General features: G+C 54.5%; 2 protein-coding genes across 2 annotated transcripts; both read left to right on the top strand.

The window, feature by feature from the left end:
- The first annotated feature begins 527 nt into the window (after nucleotides 1-527).
- On the top strand, nucleotides 528-7,182 carry GPR162 (G protein-coupled receptor 162). Its single transcript, XM_074592362.1, has 5 exons — nucleotides 528-668; nucleotides 2,546-4,331; nucleotides 5,212-5,401; nucleotides 5,980-6,131; nucleotides 6,298-7,182. The coding sequence occupies exons 2-5, from the start codon at nucleotides 3,492-3,494 to the stop codon at nucleotides 6,823-6,825; spliced, it is 1,710 nt and encodes a 569-aa protein (XP_074448463.1). The 5' UTR covers nucleotides 528-668; nucleotides 2,546-3,491; the 3' UTR covers nucleotides 6,826-7,182.
- Nucleotides 7,183-8,295: 1,113 nt separating this feature from the next.
- P3H3 (prolyl 3-hydroxylase 3) lies at nucleotides 8,296-19,488 on the top strand. The gene is made up of 15 exons (XM_074592350.1): nucleotides 8,296-8,779; nucleotides 9,041-9,193; nucleotides 9,941-10,133; nucleotides 10,261-10,392; nucleotides 11,309-11,442; nucleotides 11,732-11,821; nucleotides 12,168-12,220; nucleotides 12,433-12,491; nucleotides 13,649-13,773; nucleotides 13,892-13,987; nucleotides 14,956-15,106; nucleotides 15,279-15,396; nucleotides 17,857-17,932; nucleotides 18,356-18,496; nucleotides 18,792-19,488. Exons 1-15 carry the CDS (start codon nucleotides 8,348-8,350, stop codon nucleotides 18,999-19,001), a joined length of 2,163 nt encoding a protein of 720 aa, XP_074448451.1. The 5' UTR covers nucleotides 8,296-8,347; the 3' UTR covers nucleotides 19,002-19,488.
- Nucleotides 19,489-20,519: the final 1,031 nt, after the last annotated feature.

Here is a 20,519-nt window from a genome sequence, read left to right as displayed (position 1 = left end):
CAAACCGAGTCAGCTCTGCTACCACGGCTCACCTGGGCAGGGGGTGTCCTGGCCTCCCCGCTCTCTGAGCATCCCTTGCAGGCCCCTCTCTCCGCACTATCTCTTTGGCCTTTCCCCTCAGGTCGGCATCCATCCTCCCGACACCTCTTAGGGCGCCTCCTCACAACCCTCTTTCCCTGAGAATGGGAGCCCGGCACCTTCTTATCCTGAAACTCCTATTCCTGGGGGGCGGCCAGCCTTGCCCCGTGGGGCAGGAGGGATGCGGATGAGGTGGGACGGGCTGAGGCCGGGCAGCAGCAGCCCCTGTGGCCGGGCCCTGGCCAAGACCATCCCCGTGAGCCGCCCGTACCCCCGGCACAGCCGGCCCCGTCACCGGGGACCGCCGGGAGGGGCCGGGGCCGGGGCGGCGGCTCCCGCTGCCGTCCGGCCGTCCCGCCCCCTGGCTGCTCGGCCCGGCGGTTGCTCCCGCCGCCGTCTCCCCGCCGGCGCTCCCCGCCCCTCGCCCCTCGCCGTCGCCCCGCCTGGCGGATGGCCGGAGCGCGGGGCCGGGGCCGGCTGCCTGCGGCGTCCGCTGCGGCGGCCGGGGCCGGGGGCCGGCACAGCCGGGCAGAGGCGCGCACAGCCGCGCGGGGCGCCCGTCGCCATGGCAGCGCTTGCTCCGGCGAGAGGTAAGATGGGTCCCTCCGGCCCCCGCCGCCGCCGCCGCGATCGGCCCCCGCCGCCGCCGCCGCCGGCCCCCGCTTCGCTCCGTCGCGCACAGGGCGGCGCCGCCGCCGCCGGGCACGGCCGCGCCCCGGGGGCGCCCCGCGGGCTCCGCGGCCCCGGCCCCCGCCCAGCCCAGCCCAGCCCCGGCCGCGCCGCAGCTGCCCGAGCGAGGCTCGGGGCGGCCCGGCCCGGCCCCCCGCCGCCCCTCCGGTCGCCGCGGGGGCCGCGGCTGTGGCCGGGCTAGAGCGGGAGGGGGGCAAAGGGAGGGGGCGGCGGGGGCAGCACCGCAGCTCGGCCCCGGGCCGGCCACATCCCCCAGCCCTCCGGTTTTCTCCGCGCTTCCTTGCAATTATTCTGGGTCATCTTCCCCGCGGACACCCCCCGCTCCCGCCCTTGCCTTCCCCTGAGTCAGCAGCCCCGGGACCACCAGCCTGTCCTCTGCCCGCCGGTGGGATGGGCGGTGGGATGAAGGCGAGGGGGGAGGGGGGTAGTGGGGGCTCTGGCCGGGGAGCAGGGCCAGGTGAGGGTGGGTTTCGCCGACCTGGCCATCCCTGCAATGGGCACCGGGGCTCTCCCATCCCTGGGAGCCGGGAGGACCGCAGCTGGGAGCAGAATTGGGCACCGCGGCTGGGAGCAGAATTGGGCCCCTAAGCCAGCAGAGGTGGGAGGGTGCCTGCCTCATGGAGGGAACAGCGTGGGCCACCAGAAGGAGCCGGGTGGGAAGGGCGGCAGAAGGAGATGCTGCAAGGAAATTCGTTCCCGTGGGATTATCAGGGCTGGCTAGCGTAACTGTCTCCAGAGGCCACAGGCCTAACTGCAAGAGTGATGGCACTGGGGGGGGAAAAAAAGATGAACCAGGGCAGAACTGGGGGCATCACCAATCCAGTCATGACAAACTGCTCCAAGCAGGGAGGGAAGGAGGAAAAGCCTCAGGTGGTTACAGAGAAGGTGAGAAAGTACGGAGAAGCAGAAGGAAGGGGAAGGGATGGGAAGAGAGCCACGAGCTCAGACTGGGGGGGGGGGGGTGTCACCCATCCATCCACAGAAAAACTAAGGTTACATCTGCTCTGGTCAAGGCATGGAGCAGGCCTATACCTTCCTGGAATATACTGCTTGGGCATCCCTTATAGATGAGGACAGGAGAAGGGGGTGTGAGTCATTAGGACCACTGGCAAAGGTGAGTAGACTCAGGACTAGTTTGGCAGTCTGGTTGGCTGGGTTTGTAACCGTGGGGTCTCTGGAGACCAGAGCTGCTCTAGCAGAAACACGGTAGGTGGGTGAGGCGTGTGCCCGAAAGAGTTGTGCTCCAAGACTGTGGGATGGCAGGGTATTGCTGGAGCGGTGGCACGCACCCGGGGATGGGACAGGACAGGACGGGGCGGGAGCGGCAGGTTACAGTCCAGAGCACTGGTGGAGAAAAGCTGAGGTCTGAAGACTGGCATAGCTATGGGAGCTGTACGTGGGAGCGGTACGGCAGGAGCGAGGAGGGATTGCAGCGGGTGCGTGGGGAGGGCAGGACCGGAATGGAGGGAGCGATGAGAATCAACCCTTCTGTTAAAAAAAAAAAGGCCTTAGTAACACGTTGGATGGGGAGCCTCAGACTGGAAGGGGCAGGGAGCACAGGGTGTCTCAGCAGCACTGGAAGGAATTGCTGGGGCCAGAGTCCAGCCTGAGGTATACAGGGACTGCTGCAAATCTGGCTTGTCTGTTCCCTGAAAGACACAGGGAGTGCTCTGCACAGCCTAAATCATGACAAGGTGTTTGTGTGGGCAAGGAGAGAGAGAGATCTGGGGAGATAGAATGATCTTAAATTACTTTTTCTTTTTTCTCTCTTCTACAGTGAACCTCATGCCCTGAATCTCCAAGGGAACCTTTGAAAAGGATCTTCCCCTCCCTGCCATCTCCTTGTTGTTTGCCAGCTCTGCCCTGCACTGTGCAGGGAAGCTTGAAAGAGCAGGCTGAGAGCCCTGGAGGACAGCAAAAAGGACAATGTAGTGAGGGTGCCGTGAAGCCTTGGGTAGGGAACCCTCTGAGTCTTGTTCACTCTCTGCTGGTGGCTCTCTGACTGTCTTGGCAGGAACCTCTACCCAGCCACGAGCGTGGCGTTTGGTGAGAGGGGGATTACACACCAGACAGTGTATGTGCCACCCTCACCATTTCCACGGGACCTTTGTCCTGCCTCCCATCTTCTCTGAAACTCTTGGCTAGCTCCTCATTCACTAGGACACCGGGCAGCAGTGCTACTGCTGCTACCAAACTGTTTGGAGTCCCCAGCAGTCCCTGCTTGCGTGTGGCCTTCACCAGTCCCAGCAGAAGGTGGTACCTGAGACAGAAGGTGCCTGGTGGGCACATGAAGTAAGGAGAGCTTTTTCTTTGGGGGGAAGAGTGGAGGAGGGGGATGAAATAGATGGGGAGGAAAAAAAAAAGTGAGCCCAAGCGACTGAGGGAAGAAGCACTGGCAAACGTTCATGAGAAAGAGAGAGAACGAAGGTGGAAGAGAGAAAAAGAAAGAGAACAAGGGAAAAAACAGGTGAAAAAGTTAGAACTAGGGAAAGAAATATAAGCAAGCAGAAGGGAAAGGGAGGACTGAAAGTGAGACGGAGTTGACGGCTGTTCTGCCTAGCACCTGGTGGCAATGCCTTGAGGAACTCCTGCAGCGTGTGTACACCTTGCATCGCAGTGGCAGCAGATGAGGAAGGACGTGGCTCCCCCAGTGCGGAGTCCCACTGACCCTCTTCCGAAATCCCAGCAGCAGGGACAGGGTGCAGCCTAGCAGGGGTGGCAGCATGGGGGACTCTGAATCAGAGTCCACCTTGCACAACAACTCCCTGTGGTGGCTGGCATGTGGGATGTTAGCCCTGTTGGCCAACTCTTGGATTATCCTCAGCATCACGGCCAAGCAACAGAAACACAAGCCCCTGGAGCTGCTGCTATGCTTCCTTGCTGGGACCCACATCCTCATGGCGGCAGTGCCCCTCACCACCTATGCCGTGGTGCAGCTGCGGCGTGAGTCCTCCGACTACGACTGGAATGAAAGCATCTGCAAGGTCTTCGTCTCCACATATTACACCCTGGCGCTGGCCACCTGCTTCACAGTGGCCTCCCTTTCCTACCACCGGATGTGGATGGTGAGATGGCCAGTCAACTACCGGCTGAGCAATGCCAAGAAGCAGGCTCTGCACGCAGTCATGGGTATCTGGATGGTATCGTTCATCCTCTCCACCCTGCCCTCCATCGGCTGGCACAACAACGGCGAGCGCTACTATGCCCGCGGCTGCCAGTTCATCGTCAGCAAGATAGGGCTGGGCTTCGGGGTCTGCTTTAGCCTCCTGCTGCTCGGAGGAATTGTCATGGGCTTGGTGTGCGTGGGGATCACTTTTTACCAGACCCTGTGGGCACACAGAAGACTCCGGCAGTGCCGCCATCAGAGGGCAGAGGAAGCATCATCCTGCTCTTCATCAGCACACACCACTTTCAACGTGCCGGCCATTGTGGTGGAGGATGTACGAGGCAAAAGGAGGTCTTCACTGGATGGCTCTGAGTCAGCCAAGACCTCCTTGCAGATGACCAACCTCATCAGTGCTATTGTCTTCCTCTATGACACACTCACTGGGGTGCCTATCTTGGTAAGCAGCGAGTTCTCCCTTTCCCTTGAGAGTCTGCAGTTAAACTAGTTTTCCGTTTCTCTCAAGTTTTAGAGAAGAAACTCTGCCTTCTGTCCACCAGCCACAGAGCTGCCACATCTGAATGTGTTATTCTGGGGGCTGGTTTTAAAAAGATTGCAGTAATTCTCTCATCCTGCCGCAGCAGCGTTTTCTTAAGACAAGTCTAAGCCTGGGGGATACACACCACACAGCTAAAACCACTGTGAAAGTTTCAAGTGGCTGGGGAATACGCACCACACAGCTAAAACCACTGTGAAAGTTTTAAGTGGCTAAGAGGAGAGGAAATTGTTCTGCAAACTTACGGGGGATCTAGCTCTGTAAAAACAACGAGATTTCTATTTCTCCAATTTGCTTCTGGGTAACTGATACACCAGCTTTAAAAGCTGTTGCAGACAGTTTTCTTTTTCCTTCTGCTTGTACGGTCATAGTCAGCATTCAAGTTTTGTCTGGCTGGTTGATTTTGTGCAAAACTGGAGAAAATGGGGAAGTTCTCAAAGGGAACCATTAAGAGAAGAGAGGCTTAGTCACAGCTTTTTTTTTTTTTTTTTCCAGTGGCTGTGTCCTTTGTTAGCACCTATTTAGCTCCAGCTCATAATGAGCACGGGGAAGAAGGGATGCTTACACCAGGTCTCATGTTAGAGATCTGACAGCTGGGAATATGGTCTGGCAAACCCGGGGCAACACCCCAGGAACAGTTCTTCAGAGGGGCACGGGGTCATTACTTGATGAATCCTTTACTGACAGACCATGTTCTACTACAGAATTGACTCACATTATCTTTATCCCTTGATCCCCACTTCTGTCTTCTCTCTCGGCATTGCTACTCTCTCTTACCTTGAAGGTCGTGAGCTTTTTTAGCCTGCGCTATGATACGGCCCCCACCTGGATGGTCCTGGCTGTGCTCTGGTGCTCCATGGTGCAGACCCTGCTGCTCCCCTCCTTCATCTGGTCCTGCGAGCGCTACCGAGCAGATCTCCGCACCGTGTGGGAGCAGTGTGTGGCTATCATGTCTGAGGAAGATGGAGATGATGGTAAGCTCCTCACCACCCCACAGTCACCTTTCTTCACTAACCCCCTCCCCAAAAGACTACAGAGGAAAGAGGGGTCTGCCTTGGGAAAAGGACCTGATGGCACTAGGAGTGGTGTTGTGGGTGGCTAGGTGGGATTTGTGTTATAGCTTGGAGTCAGCAACCATGAGAAAATTTATTCTGGAGAAGGCTCTGCCGCTCACTTGCTGCCTTAGGACTCACTGGCATCCAGGAAAAATTAGTGCAACATCCTTCACAGTAGACACAAGAGTAGAGACGATGCGTACAGCTGCCAAACCACAACAGAAGTGACATGCTGGGCCTCAGCCCAACTCGCTGATCCAAAGGTCCAAGTTCTGGCAGTGAGCAATTCAAAAGTGAGACTGAAGAAACAGGGCAGTCTCTGGGTGCTTCAGTGCTGCTGCAAGCAGAAAGACGAGGTCCTTGTTCAGAGGTGAGCCCTGAGGGCTGCAAGTAGGGCGGCAGATGTCAGACAAGCATTAGGATGGTGTCCAGGTGCCCTGATAATGCTCCTCTTATAGCTGAAAAGTGTTGACTGCCGTTCTCCTCTTTGCCAACAGATGGTGTGTGCGATGATTATGGCGATGGCAGGATCTGCAAAGTGAGATTTGATGCAAATGGTGCTGCAGCTGTGAAGCGGGACTCCCGGGACATCAAGCTGCTACCCATGCACCACATGTTGTTGCCCCAGGACAAGGTGCACTACCTGCAGGTGAGCCGAGAGCTAGCAGGGGCAGCCTCACAACCCACTTCCTTCTCTGTCAGTTTCTCACGCCTTCATGTCCTCTTGACTCTCTCCCCTGAGAAAGCCTCCGCTACCCCCCTCCTGTTCTGTCTCTTCAAGTCTTCCATCACCTGCCTCCTTCTCTGTTTTCCAGGTCCCTATCTCCCGGAGAATGTCACATGATGAAACTAACATCTTCTCCGCCCACCGTTCTGCTCCATCCTTCCTACACAAGTGGTCTTCATCTGATGACATCCGCATTTCCACCCCCCGCAAGCCTGGAGGCCCTGGCTTCTTGCCTCCTCAGCTGCATGACTACCAGCACCGCCGGCGGCCCCCAGAAGATGAGCTGACGACCCTACGGCAGTTCTTGGAAGGGGGGCTGATGCCCCGGGGCTCCAGCTCCAGCGCCTGCTTCTTCCGAGATGAGATCACTACGTTCATTGACGAGACGCCTCAACCCACCCCAGCCTGCAGCCCATGGCATTCCCGTCTCCCACTCGCATCACGCCGCGATCGCCGCCTCTCCCTTGGCAGCAGAGAGGAGGAGAACGCCGACCGGCCACGGCGCTGCTCCTTGGCTGGCAACGAAGCCTGGCATCTGCAGGACGGAGAGCAGGCGCCGCGTGAAAGGACCCTTGAGGCCTGCGAGGCACAGACCTTCCAGGATCCCAAACTATGAGAGACAGCATCAAACATTCAGTGCCATCACGATTTTTAAATAAAACTTCAAGTGTTCCCTTTGTCCTGGGACCCGATCACTAATTTGCATTCTCATCTTTCTCGCCAGCAGGCAGGAAACATGGCACCCCACGCTGGTGGGGGAAAAAAGAAGTGGGACAGACCCGCAGAAGGGAGCGTGACGGACAGACGGACAGCCTGTGCCTGCTCTCAGGTTACAAACACACCCACCGCTGCCACCGCCACTTGGCACCCTCGCCCGTCCTGTCCCTTTGTGAACTCCACCCTCGCATCCGTGCTGCCCTAAGACACGAGGCAGGCGCAGAATGGTATTAAAATTCTATATTTGGAGTGTCAATCGTGTGTCTGTTTTTAAAATAATATATTAGTAATAATTTTGTTTCCATAGAAACAAAATGACTGGCCCAATGTTTAATGAAGCTTCTCAGGCTTCTGGAAGGGAAATGTGTAATGTGCGAGGCTCCTTTCCTCCCTCGCCATCTCTTTCTTGTCAGTGCATCTGGAGGGCAGCAGATGCTCAGCAGCCCAGGGAAGGGAACGAAGCCCGTAGAGTTGTCATCATGGGAGACTGGGTGAGAAGTTTTCCTGTCCATTTCAGGGAAAACTTGGGCTGCCTACAGCTAGGCAGGAGCGGCTTCTGTGCTTTCTAATATTGCTCAGCAAAAGGTATTGCTTTGAGGCAGCCCACACCATCAAAGCTGGGAGTGGTGAGATCTGGAGCAGGCTCCTGCCCAATGCAAAATTCTTGGAAGGGAGGTGCAGGGGGAGTGTGTGGGAGATGGGCCTCCTCCAGGCCAGTTCTGGTTGTAGTTCCAGCCATGGGCAAGGGTTTGGCTGCATCGGAGAGGATGTGTGAGACAGGCAACCCTTCACCTCCAAAGCACTCCTCCATGTGATGGGACTTGCTCTATGAACCGTCAAAGTGTGCCTCGTCCCTGGCATGGATTCTGGTAGATTAACCGTAACTTCTTACGAGATGTCTCATTGGAGGGGTCTATGTGACCCGTACCAAAGGGTGGGATGACACTGGGGGATGAATCCTAGAATGGTTTGGGTTGGAAGGGACCTTAAAGATCATCTAGTTCCCCCCACCCTGCCGTGGGCAGGGACACCTCCCACTAGACCAGGCTGCTCAAAGCCCCATCCAGCCTGGCCTTGAACACCTCCAGGGATGGGGCATCCACAGCTTCTCTGGGCAACCTAAGAACCACCTCAGACAACGAGGTGCCGGGGCGCTGCTGGCCCACGCGGGACCGCGCTGCTCCAGGCACCCACGAAGGGGCGGCAGGTCTCGGCTGGCTCCCGCGGAGAGACGGGGGCACGGGGGGGGCGGCCGAACGGGACCTTGCCCCCGGCAGCCCCCCGGTTCCCGAACAGGACGCTCAGCTGCCCGCCCGCTCGCCCGCCCACCGGCGGCCCGGCCCGGCCCCCTGGGTGGACCTACCCACCCCGGACCCCCTCTCCTCCTCCTCCTGCTCCTCGTCCTGCCCGGCGGTTCGGCCATGGCCTCCCTCTGCTGCCCGTTCTTCCTCCTCCTCCTCGCCGCCTCTACCGCCGCCACGTCGCCGGGCCGGCTGGTCCCCTACGACCTGCTGTACGCCGACGGGGTGCGGGCCTACTTCGCCCGGGACTGGGGGCGGGCGGCCGAGCTGCTGCAACGCGCCCTCCACAGCTACGCGGGGCTGCGGGAGGCCCGCCGCGCCTGCCGCGCCTCCTGCCGCCGGGAAGCGGCTTTCCTCGGCGGGCCGGCGGCGGCGGAGGGGCCCTGGGAGGCCGCCCTCTTCGGCGGGGTGCTGCAGCGGGCCGACTGCCTGCAGCACTGCCTGGGGAGCCGGCTGGGCGCCGCGCCCTCCGCCCACCGGGCCAGCCGAGCCATCCGCCGGGACTTCGAACAGAGGGAGCCTTACAACTACCTGCAGGTGGCCTTCTTCCAGGTGGGGACCGCAGCCCGGGGGTGGGCTATCGGCAGGGGAATGGGAGTCGCTCCCCCCCTGTCCCCGGCCCGTCCCCCCCGTGAGGGTCTCTGTCTGCAGAGGGGGGCCACCGCCCGGCGGAGAGGGCTCGCCGGCCCGGCAGAGGGGCACAGGCGCCGTGTGGGTGACTCCAGGGAGCGGCCGGGGGAGAGGGGTGGGTGGGTGGGTGAAGAGGAGGGGGCCCGGCGGAGCGTGACGGGCACGGCTGCCTTCTCTCCACAGCTGAAGAAGCTGGATCAGGCCGTGTCCGCCGCTCACACCTTCTTCGTGGCTAACCCCCAGCACCTGCAAATGCGGGAGGACATCGAGAAGTACCGGCGTATGTCAGGGGTGAAGTCAGACAACTTTCGGGACCTGGAGGCCACGCCGCACTGGGTGAGGGTTCCGTGCAGAGCCAGGCGTCGGCAGCTCTTATCCCATCCTAGGGACCGGTCTGGGACCCTAATCTGTTCTCACAAAAGGGCCATGGCTTGAGACAGGGCCCCCATACATAGAATGGTTTGGGTTGGAAGGGACCTTAAAGATCATCTAGTTCCAACCCCCCTGCCATGGGCAGGGACACCTCCCACTAGACCAGGCTGCCCAAAGCCCCATCCAGCCTGGCCTTGAACACCTCCAGGGATGGGGCATCCACAGCTTCTCTGGGCAACCTGCTCCAGCGTCTCACCACCCTCACCATAATAAATCTCTTCTTTATCTCCAATCTAAATCTACCCTCTTTCAGTTTAAAACTGTTGCCCCTTGTCCTGTCACTACAGGCCTTGGTCAAAAGTCTCACCCAATCTTCTTTATAAGCCCCTTTTATATTTCTTGTCAAGTCTTTCTTGTAACTTTTATGTTTGAAAGGGTGCAAGAAGGTCTCCCTGAAGGCATCTCTTCAGGGTGAAGACAAACCGTTGCAAGTGTGACACAGAGACTTTCTGGTGACAGTTATGGCAGGCTGCGGGGCCTTTGAGAAGAGTATTTGGCTTAAGTCCAGAAGATTTGCTGTCACTGCCTGGTGGGCTGTGCATGATCAGGCAGGCCCCTAGATGTCACCACTACCCTGTGAGCGACTCGAAGTCTCAGGGCGTCCTTTGGTGTCACCCACACTGATGAGGGACCTGGATCTGTCCTTCGCAGGAAGCATACGAGGCTGGGGTGCAGCACTACGATGCAGATGAGTACCTGCAGGCTGTGGCAAGGCTGGAGGAGTCACTCACAGAGGCGCTGTCAGCACTGGAAGAGTGTCGTGCCCTGTGTGAAGGGCCTTGGGAGGATGAGGACGAGGAGGAGGAGGAGGACATGCAACCTGGCCTGTATGAAGCCGTTGCAGGTAGCGTTAGAGGCACAGAGGTTTGGGTAGGAAGGCCGTGCTCCCCACACTGGACATGCCCCATTTCCCAGAGCTCCTGTCTGGAAGAAGTGTGAGCTACTGCCTTTCTTGCTCCTCTTTCTTGCAGCCCATTATATTCAGGTTTTAAAGTGCAGACAGCAGTGCGTCCTTGAAATTGCCACAAAGCCAGGGCGGATTTCTGCCACAGAAGATTTCATACCCTCTCATCTTGATTTACTGCAGTTTGCTTATGATCAAGGTAAGTAGAGCCACAACCCAGTGGGTTATGCTGTGGCACTCCTAAACTTGCCCTTTGCCTCTGGACCTGCAGGGCAGCATGTCATGGGGAGAACTGGCATGCTGACCTGAGCTCTACCTTTCTCTCCCCAGTTCTGCCCCCCAGCTCTTCCCAGAACCTCTCTTCTCTTGCTTAAGCCTGTGTCCGCCTTGGGAGAGGTCCCTTGTGGTCCACTTCAGTCTCCTTGTGCAGCTTCTGTAATGTGTGGCTGTTCCCATGTCTTTCCTCCAGCACTCTCCGTTTCAAGTCCTTGCTCCAACCATCTGCTGTGTATTTTATACCCTCCTTTTCAGTACGTGGCTCCAGACCAGGCCCCCACTTCCTATCTAGAGCATGCGTGTGCATCTCATCTCAACAGGGGTTGACTCTTTCTGACTCAGCGCTGCCTGCCCTCGCTAAACTGATGGCCTGTCATGAAACTGGTCGTCCTGTCAGTCACCTGCACAGGTCCCCTCAGCTCTTCTCTTGGATACCTTTGCTCCTTCCCACACTGACCTGACTGTCTCTTGTCTCCTCTGTCAGACCATTGGTAAAACTTGTATCTGCAAGAAGCCTCCAGACCCCTCGTCATGTCTATTGGCTGAGGGAGGTGGGACCCTCTTTCTTCCAAATAAATGCTTATTTTTTTCTCTGTCTCCTCTGAACGAGCTCCCAATAAATATTGAAAGTTGGCCCATTCTTTACTGGGCTCGTTCCCTGTATTCTCTGCCCATCGTTGGGTGGAGCCCAACTAGGCAGGGATTGATGCGTACTCGGTGTAAAGCCTCCTGCTGCCGGATCCCGACCAGGGATTTGGGTGCTGCTGGCCTATACACGTTTGCTGCTAATGTCAAGTCTTTCAGAGACATATCTTTGTTCTGTTCTGTCCCTGCCCAAGTTGGGAACCAGGCACTGGCTGCTGAATGTGCTGCTTCCTACTTACTCTTCTATCCCACGGATGAGCCAATGTTGGAGAAAATGAAACAGTATCGCACAGAACTGGGAGAGGACACAGCTGTCACAGCCAGAGAGGTAGTTACAACCCCAGGTCTGTACTTCTTGGCCCTCCCCTGTCCCATTCGATGGGATCACAGTCTGGGAGACAAAAAGGGAAACGTGTTTCACTGCAGATGTGTGCCAGGCCCTGGACTGAAGAAACTGGAGCCTGAGTTTACGTATAGTCTGTACCAGGCAGGGTCCCTTCAGGACAGAACTGGGCTTTCAGTGTGCACAGCAGTGTGTTGGGGCAGGTTTCTGCCCTGGGTAGGGATAGTCTTGTCTTTTGTGGGGCGATTGTTTGACAGCCTCTTTGCTTCCTTAGAGTATTCAACATTATGTGCAGAGATCTTTGATGGAGAAGAAGTTGATTTATTATGCAGTGGAGCATCTAGGAGGAACTTTTAATGACCCTGTAAGTAATGGTATCATCTTAATCTTCCTGCCCGGATTTCACCAAGACAGTTGCCACAATTCACTTCAGTAGCACATGATCCAGAAAGGATCAGATGCTGATGAGAAGGACCCCCAAGTCCTTATGAGGTGGATCTTTAAGGCCTTTCTGCTACTCCAGGACTGAAGTTAGTTTCACATTGGTGCTGTAACCATATGCGTTAGCCCAATCTGGCTGTCGTCAGAAGCCAGCCAGAACAGTTGGTCTGATATTTACTGGAGAAGCAGGACAAGGGGGTGGCTGTTTAACGTGATCCCATGTGGGAGGAGTTTTTTGTATACTGAACTGTGTGCATTTATTCCTCCAGGATCTTTGGACTCCAGATGAGCTGATTCCTGAAAGCCTAAAGGAGAAACACAGGTAAGGTTGGACAAGTCAACTCTGACTGAAATACAAGTGTTGGAAGTAGGGGATGGGGTTAGACTGGCAGGGGTGGTACAAGGAACAGTAATACCTACTGAGGAATGGGCAAAAGAGGAATGCGAAGGGTGTGAAATGCTACCACAGAGGAGGGTTAGGCATAGCTCTGTGTACTGACAGCCCTGGTCTCTGTTTTTTCCCTTGCTCCCGAGAGAGGATCAGGAGAAGCAAAAGCAGGAGACTCTGGATGTGGAAGAGAGTGAGAAGAGGGGTGAGTAAAAGAGCTTGAAGAATGACTTGGATGCAGTCAGACAGGCTCAGTGCTGTCTCTTCTTCCATCCTCAGACATTTGACTGCTAGCATAGATGCAGACTGACTTGAATGGCTCAGCAAGTCTTCTCACTGTTTCTTTTCTCCCTCTTTGATGCATGTGTAATCTTGCAAAAATCTCACTGCGTACGTCTCTGGCATGGGAACTCAAAGAGCACTGTGGCTGGAGAAACTGAGAGCAGTGGTGCCTGAATACGTGACAAGCCTGTGGATATGCAGATCCCTGTTCAGTGTGGCAGGAGTGTCTACACCAAACCTGGTTCAACTCCACCAGCCCAACTTCAAACAACATTTTTCTGAAGGGGACAAGGAGAGATGGGGGGAAGTGGCAACTGGAAGACTATTTGGCTTGGGCAAGTCTTTCCCTGAAAAACACAAGTCCAAATGGTTTGTGGCTGAATGCTATAGACTGCAGTGCAAAGTCCTGTGTTCTTCCTGGTCCTCTATTCTTATGTGTGGACACACAGCCTCTTGCAGGGCTCTGTCCCGGAGTCCTTCCCTGAAGTGACCCCAAGTGATTCTCTGCTGTGACACATGGGAGAGCAGATCAATCTGAGGGCCTGAGTGCCTTGGCATTCCTGACCATCCAGAGGTCAGAGGGGGGGTGAAAAAAAGGCCAGAGATCAAAAGATCAAATCGCCAACTAGTACCCATTGCTTCTCTTTGGGGATGAAAAAAATAGAAAGATTCACTGGAGATAATTCTGGGATAAGATGTGTGATTGAAAGGAGGGTTGATGGAGGTGTTTACCTGCTTCTTTTCTCCAGAGCCTCACCCCAGTAGGCTGGACCTGTTCTGCTGCTGCGATCCACAACTTTCCCCAGCTCCCTGCTGCTCTCCCAGCAAGCCCCAAGTTTCTGCTGGCTCCTGAAGCACTCGCTGAAGGCCAGCTTCCCCAGCTGGTGCTCTGGTTCCCCTGAAGCATGTGAGGGGTGCAAGTGGCCCGGGTCTGCAAGGAATGGGCACTTCTGGGGAACTGTCCTGTCTTCTCAGAGAATGTATAGTGTCTCTCCACTTCCTTATCCAGGCTGGGGGTTGGTGTCTGAGGGCTTCATGTCCAAAGCTTGCTCATGCCTATCTGTACTTGCTTCTCGACAGGTCCTTTGCCTTTTGAGGGTATCGCTGTCACGATGGATTCCCAACAGATGAATGGAACCCAGAGGGTTGTGTTCGACAGGGTGCTGACGGAGTCTGAGTGTAAGGACCTTCTCCGGTTGACAAAGGTGAGGCCTGGGTCTTGTAGGACCTCCTGTACTTTCTTCCTCAGCAGGCAGGGCTGTAGTGTTTCCATGGAGAAGAGATGGCAGCCTAATGTGTGTCATCTGTATCCTTCTATTCCAGGCAGCAGGAGAAGCAGGAGATGGCTACCGGGCAAGACGGTCGCCTCATACCCCACATGAGAGATTTGAAGGGTTGACTGTTTTGAAGGCCATGCAGGTAAGTGGCTCTGTGAGTCTGCCGCGTCCTTGGTTGTCCAGGAAGAGTGTTTGTCACCTGAGCATTTTTCTTTGTGGATTGCGCTCTGGATGGGGTCATGGATGTGCTATCTTCCTCACAAGCACATGTGCAGTCTCCCCTGACCCTCTTCCTCCACGATCATGTTTAGGCACAGTGTACCTGGAGGGCTTGTCAACTGCTTTCTCTCCTGTGAGACAGGGTTTCAGGATTGCTACTTGTCCCTGTACGTCAGTCTTAACAGACATGCTTAGCTTAGAATTGGAGAATAAATTAAGGTGGAAGGAGCCTCTGGAGATCTCTAGTCCGACTCCCTGCACGCAGCATGACTAATACCAAAGCTAGGTGAAATCCCTCAAGGCTTTGCACAGGCAAGTCCTGAACATCTCCAAGGGTGGAGATTCCCCAGCCTCTCTGGGCACCTGTTTCAGTGCTGTACTACTCTCAGGAGGATTAAATTTTTCTTTATATCAAGCCAAAATTTCGTTTGCTGCAGCTTTTGCCTGTTGCCTCTTGTCTTTTCAGTGTGTCCCTCCATCTTCTCTATAACCCCATTGTAGGTGGGAGGAGACTGTAGTTAGACCCTCCTTTGGCCTTCCCTTCTCTAGGCTGAAGAAACCCAGGCCTCGCAGCCTCTTTTTCTAAGTCATGTGCTCTCAATGCCCCTGCCATCTTAAGACCCTTCACTGAAGACTTGCTCCAGTTTGCTACTGTCTCTTGTGTACTGGGGCACACAAAATGATGCTGCATTCCAGATGTGGCTTCATGTGCTGAGTAGAAGGAAAGAATTGCTGTGCTATACTTATATTTACATGAGAAAACGTGTTCTTTTCTTACATGTGTGACCACAGGACTTTTCACAGGTCTCTTCTTCTGTGCTGTGTACGTGTATCATTTCTGAGAGTGTCTTTGTACGTAAGTATTCTAACAGGTCTGTTTTTCACTTGTAGCTGGCCCAGAATGGGGACGTGGACTGGAGAGATGCCAAATTGCTTCTGCAGGCCAGTGAGAAATCTCGGAGAATCATAGAGTCCTATTTTGCTCCTGGAAAGAAACTCCATTTCTCATTCACACATCTTGTGTGCCGCACGGCTGTAGACGGTAAAGGATCTTTCACCCTGTTAGTCCTGTCTCCTGGAGAGTCTCCTCAGTCCCAGCCATATGCTTTCAGGAGATTCTCTTCCCTTTACTCTCACTGTGCCCCTTTCTCTCTGCCTTATTCTTTCTTGAATCTGTAAATGCCCGTATTCTTTTCTGTAACGTCCCTTTTCAGAGGAACAGGAAGGTCGCATGGATCTTAGTCATCCTGTCCATGCTGATAATTGTCTTTTGGATCCTGAGGGGCAAGAGTGCTGGAGAGAACCGCCTGCCTACGTGTACAGGGACTACAGGTAAGAGAAGAAGGGGGCCTGCGTTAGATCGTGTGGAGATCAGAACATCTCCCCGGCCCATCGGAGGATGAGCTCACCTTATAGAAACCAGGTGGTGGGTTACTGGCTCAAAGCCAGCCAGGACTGTAGCATCAGGCAGAAGGCTGCATCAGCGGCTTCAGAATGAGGTGTGAAACACCTTCCCTAGGCTTGGAAGAATATCTGCCACTTCTCCCTCCTTGCAGCCAGCATTAATGGAGAGCGGAAGGAGGCAGGGAGGCTGCACAGACTAGAACCATGATATCAAATTGTTGTCTCGTGGGTCTACCGCTGTACTACAGTCCACTGCCAGCCCTTGTGACAGTCTGTTTCTTCTAATCTTTCCATCTTTCTGTGAGAGTTCCATCTTTCACAGTCTTCCCGTGCATTACAGGAGAGGGAGAGCCAAGCTCCTTGGATTTCCTTTGAGCAGTCAGTGTACTTTGGTGACTGTTCTCTCCATTCATCTCTCAAGATTCACTGCCAATACTTTGTGTTGGCATTCCATGTGAGAGTTTTCCCATTCCACGTGAGAGTGTTTTTCCAGCCTGTGGCAGGTTTTGTTACTCTTTTGTGAAAGAACCTGAAATATGTTTTAAAGATGGTGGCCATTGTTGCACACTGCAGCCAAATGAGGTCAGTTCACTACAGTTGATTCCTCCTATTTACCATCCTATCCCTGGGCATCCAGAAATCTTATTTGCCTTTTATTTGAGTGGTAGTTGTGCCCAGAGCAGAAATCTTCTCTAAGCAGCCTGTGGTAAGGATGTGGGACTTAGAGGGAACTTCAGTATCATTGAGTCCATTTCCCTTCTGACATAGATGTTGACTTGGTATAATCAGATTGTAAAGTTACCAGGCTCTGTCATGTAACTCGTTAGATCTCTGTCCCTCCTGTCACCTCACTCCTCCCTAGGTAGTGGGCTTCTCTGACTTCTGCTTGGATGTATGTTAAAATATCTTCCTGGGATCTATGCCATTGAATTATTTCCAGGAGTATTCCTGTCCTCTTGTAGAGTGAATTGTGATTGACCAGCCAGCTCACAAGGGCTGAGCTCTTCCAGTGTCCTTTTGAAAGAGGTCCCTGTGCTCCAAACTTCCTGGATCTCTTCTGCGTATTTGTGCTATGGTCATTAATGAAACTATTGAACAGGCTTGCGGCCAGGGGTCCAAAAGTCCCAGTGATCCTCCTCCAGGCGAACAGTGCTGCTTTCCATGCCGGTGGTGCGCTAAGCACTGTGTGCTGTTCACGTGCTCTTCACCGTCTCAGTGTTCAGTAGCAATTTCTCTAGCGGCACTGTTCGGATTACCAGAGTCCAGACCGCTGAGGTGGAGCACGTTGTCTTTCCCTGGCAAATCAACTGTTCCGTCAAAGATTGTGTGGCTAGCCCAATCTGCTTTTAGTACCCCCATGTTACATTTTAAGACTGTTTTCCGTTTGTTTCTTGACCTTTAATTGTCCTTCTCCTCAGAAATGGAGCCTAAAGCCCTGCAGACTACTGAGGTCAGGCTAGCAGGGCTGTTCATGCTTCAACCGCTATCCCCACCCTCCTGCCCCTTTGTGCATGTGAGAGCTATCCTTGCTTTTTTTCTAGTCATGTTACCACCCCAACTTCACAGTCTTATTAAAACCCTATGGCAGAAGAGCTATAACTTCCTGGGTTTCAGGGTTGGTAGTCCTCTCGCTGTCCTTATGTCCTTAACATTTTACTTCAGCAGCCACAGTGTTGCTTTTTATTTCCTTCTCCCAGTCCCATTAATGAGCCTCTCTTGTTCCTCTGACATTTTCTATCAGCGTAATTGAATACCAAGAAGAACTCAAGTAGTTTGTGGTCCATTCTTTCACTAGTTGACTTTGGTCTCACCCACACTGCACAGCAGCCTCACTACTTCTCTTTTTATCTAACATAAGTAAAGAAATTTCTTGGTTTAATTTTCTTTTCTGCATGCACTAAGCTTCTTTTTGACCATTCCTATGTTACCCTGAGGTTCCTTGACTCCTAAGACATGGCTTACTTTGCTGATCAGTCTCTTCTTCCAGGCTTTGGATTATTTCCAATGTTAAAACGTAACGTCATGCCAGGTCAGAACCAAAGTCCCTTTAGCCCAGGGTGTTGTCACAACAGTGCCACAGATGGATGCTGCAGAGGATTAAAAAAAAAAATTAAAAGAACCCCACAAAAACAAAACAGGACAAGCGTGCAGAGCTAACTCCCTGGCATACTCTCCTAGCCTCCTGTGCCTTGCAGCTGAGGGACTCCCCTGAGTTAGGCACTGGCATATTTAACACCCCCAAATGGAGCCTCCTGTTAACTGGTCTGGTCACTTTTTGAACCTGTGGCATTGCTCAGGTGCCACTGCCTGCTGTGACAAGGAGTGTGGGGAAGCACCTGGGAGGAATGAGCTTCACCGTCCATATGTCCTCTTCCTTTTTGTCCACAGCGGCATTCTCTACCTCAATGACGACTTCCAAGGTGGGGGCCTTTTCTTCACTGAAATGGACACTGTGACTGTCACAGTAAGTCTGGCACTGGCCAAAAGAAGGAGGGAGGACTGAGGGTGAGACTTAGTCCGGGCAGGTGGAAACCGGTTGGTTATTGGATCCCAGCACTCCAAAAACAATCCAGTGCTGGTGCCGTGGCAGATTCAAATAGGGACAGCTAAAGGCAAATTGAGGCAAATCTCAGGCAGAGGAGAGGTTAACGCCTTTCTAGCTGAGATGTTCCGGGCTCTTGCACCCTGCGGGTGTCTGTGAAGTAGGTCATCCCTCTGATTCTCCCTGACCCTCCCCAAGGTCTGCCTTGCTCATAGACTGGCAGTAGGTGCCTAGTGGCTCTCTGCTGTTCCACGTTCCCAGCAGCAACGTTGCCTCTGTACGACAACTGTATACCCCGGAGAAGAGGGCTGCTGGCTTCATTGTCTCTTCTGTCTCTCCTGTCAGGCCGAGGTACATCCTAAGTGTGGGAGGCTGGTAGCCTTCAGCTCTGGCAAGGAGAACCCCCACGGCGTGTGGGCGGTGAGCCGCGGCAGGCGCTGCGCCATCGCCCTGTGGTACACACACTCCCAGGAGCATGCTGAGCAGGTAAAGGACCATGCTGGAGAAGCGGATAAGAGTGCCTCCGAGCTAGATCACATCCCTCTGAGGAATGGCTTGTAGGCTTTCCCGTGGGGCAGGGCCTAGTGCAGCAGCTGGGGGTTGTCCTCTGACAAGGTACATGGTGGAGAGGCCAGCCTGTGATGGGTCCTGCAAGGGAGGATGGACTCTGGGGGGGTTGGATGGATGTGGCAAAGACAAGATGCGTCTTGTCAGCCCCTGTGAGCAGGACGAAGACCCTGGCAGGGAGGGGTTGACATCATGTCTGTCTCCGTGGTTGCAGGAGCGGGTGAAGGCAGAGGAGCTGATGGAGCAGAGGGCTGTGGAGCAGGACCAGCCTGATGGAGAAGAACGCCAGGCTGATCACAGCGGCAGATCCTCCTCAGAGTTTCCCGTTTCCAGCGGAGGAGCCAGGCCCACGAGCCGGAGACACAAGCCTGGCTCGGACAGGATGCAGCAACCCAAGGAGCTGCGGGCCAGAGATGAGTTCTGAGTACACAGGGCCGCAGGGGCAGGACTGGCACACACCATGGCCTGGCCGGTCTTGGTAGCATCGGGACCACAGAGGCCTGGAGAAGTGTATTAGCATGCTAGAGACGTAGTGATGGGGAGGGATGCAGCTTTCTTCTCTGTGACATCCCAGCAGCTGAAAAATGGGAGCAGGGACATTAATGTCCCTGACATATTAAAGTCAGTGACACCGGGAACTTTCTTCACTGCCTCACCAACATGTTTATGTCCCTCAGAAGTAAGAAGGCAAGGTCTCCTCTCAGTGGCAGCTTCTTGGTCATCCAGGACCAAATCCGAGAGGGGGAGGAGGAGCCTAGGGTCTTTCAGTAAGGGCTGTCTCGCATTCGGGAACTCAAAACAGAAGCCTGTGAATTTCCGAGGCACCCACAAACTCGAGAAACGCAGTTGGTCTGAGAGAGGGAAGGTGGGGGACTGTGAATATGTGGAATAAAAGCAAAATGCTGGACACAGATGTTGGCGGGAGCTTGAGTCTGTACACCAGGAGGGAGACATGCACACTTGTTGCTGATGGAAATTTAATTAAACAAATGGTAGAAGGAGATTGAGCCCTCAGTGAAAGAAAACAAACAAAGTATTTGTCCAGATGCCAGCTGCTTCCGATAAGAGAGAGCAAGAGAGAAAGTCAGCTCTGCCATGACTAACCCCTGGAAAGGGTGGGGAGTGCCTTTAAGGAAAAGCACTGTATGCTCACGTTTCCCTGCAGCAAGGCCTCTCTTCCTTTTTTTTTTTTTTTTTTTCCCTACTCCACCACCAAATTGCCCCTGAAAGCAGAAGAGATATTTTGTTTATCATTTTCCACCCTGATACAATCTGCTGTCACTGCCCAGGGGATTAGTGTCCCGAGATGGGATTATATTGTAGCCCAACAGGAATCGAATGGGGTGGATGTGGAGCAACAAAAAGAGCAGTGACCCTTTTCCTGGGAAGCATTAGGGACAGAGATCAGTCTGTGGTCATGACATACACAGGCCCTGATGCGAGTTGTATATGGAGACCCCAACTACAGCTCCTATGGAAGAAATCTGTAGGGCCAGGGCCAATGGTGTAAGAGGTGAGTGGGTGATGCCCTCCTCGCTGTTGGCACGGGGTCCCTGCTCCATGGAAAGGGAAGTCTTTCCTTAGTCTAAATCCAGTCACTTCCTCAACATGTGAGTTTGGGAAACCTGAATTGGCAAGCCTTTTTGCCTCCCGTCTTCCCCAGGGTCACAGGAGAAAGACACTTTGACGCATGCATTTCAAATTCCATCTCCCTGGCAGGAGGTCCGTCGCACCCTAGCACTCACACGTCCGTCCCCATGATGTATGTGGGGGCACTGGATGGTTCCTGCTTGATGAGGACGTGTTGGGGGGCGAGGGGGCCAGCGTCCACATCTCTGGCTTGCTTTGCCCAAAGGTTGCTTGGGTGATTAGACTGATGGCCTCCTGACGTCAGATGAGATCCGTTAAAAGGTATTTATCTCGGGCTTGGGCCAAAGCCGCG

Source organism: Larus michahellis, chromosome 1 (genome assembly GCF_964199755.1).
Source record: "Larus michahellis chromosome 1, bLarMic1.1, whole genome shotgun sequence".
In the NCBI taxonomy this organism is placed as follows: Eukaryota; Metazoa; Chordata; class Aves; order Charadriiformes; family Laridae; genus Larus; species Larus michahellis.
Note: the sequence above shows the minus strand (reverse complement) of the source record. Positions and strands in the feature narration are given on the sequence as shown.

Coding starts and splice junctions, on each gene's coding strand:
- GPR162 (XM_074592362.1), top strand. CDS start 3,492: ATGGGGGACTCTGAATCAGAGTCCACCTTGCACAACAACTCCCTGTGG. Junction 4,332..5,211: donor TCACTGGGGTGCCTATCTTG/GTAAGCAGCGAG, acceptor CTTACCTTGAAG/GTCGTGAGCTTTTTTAGCCT. Junction 5,402..5,979: donor TGAGGAAGATGGAGATGATG/GTAAGCTCCTCA, acceptor CTTTGCCAACAG/ATGGTGTGTGCGATGATTAT.
- P3H3 (XM_074592350.1), top strand. CDS start 8,348: ATGGCCTCCCTCTGCTGCCCGTTCTTCCTCCTCCTCCTCGCCGCCTCT. Junction 12,221..12,432: donor AGCCTAAAGGAGAAACACAG/GTAAGGTTGGAC, acceptor CTTGCTCCCGAG/AGAGGATCAGGAGAAGCAAA. Junction 17,933..18,355: donor TGGACACTGTGACTGTCACA/GTAAGTCTGGCA, acceptor CTCTCCTGTCAG/GCCGAGGTACATCCTAAGTG.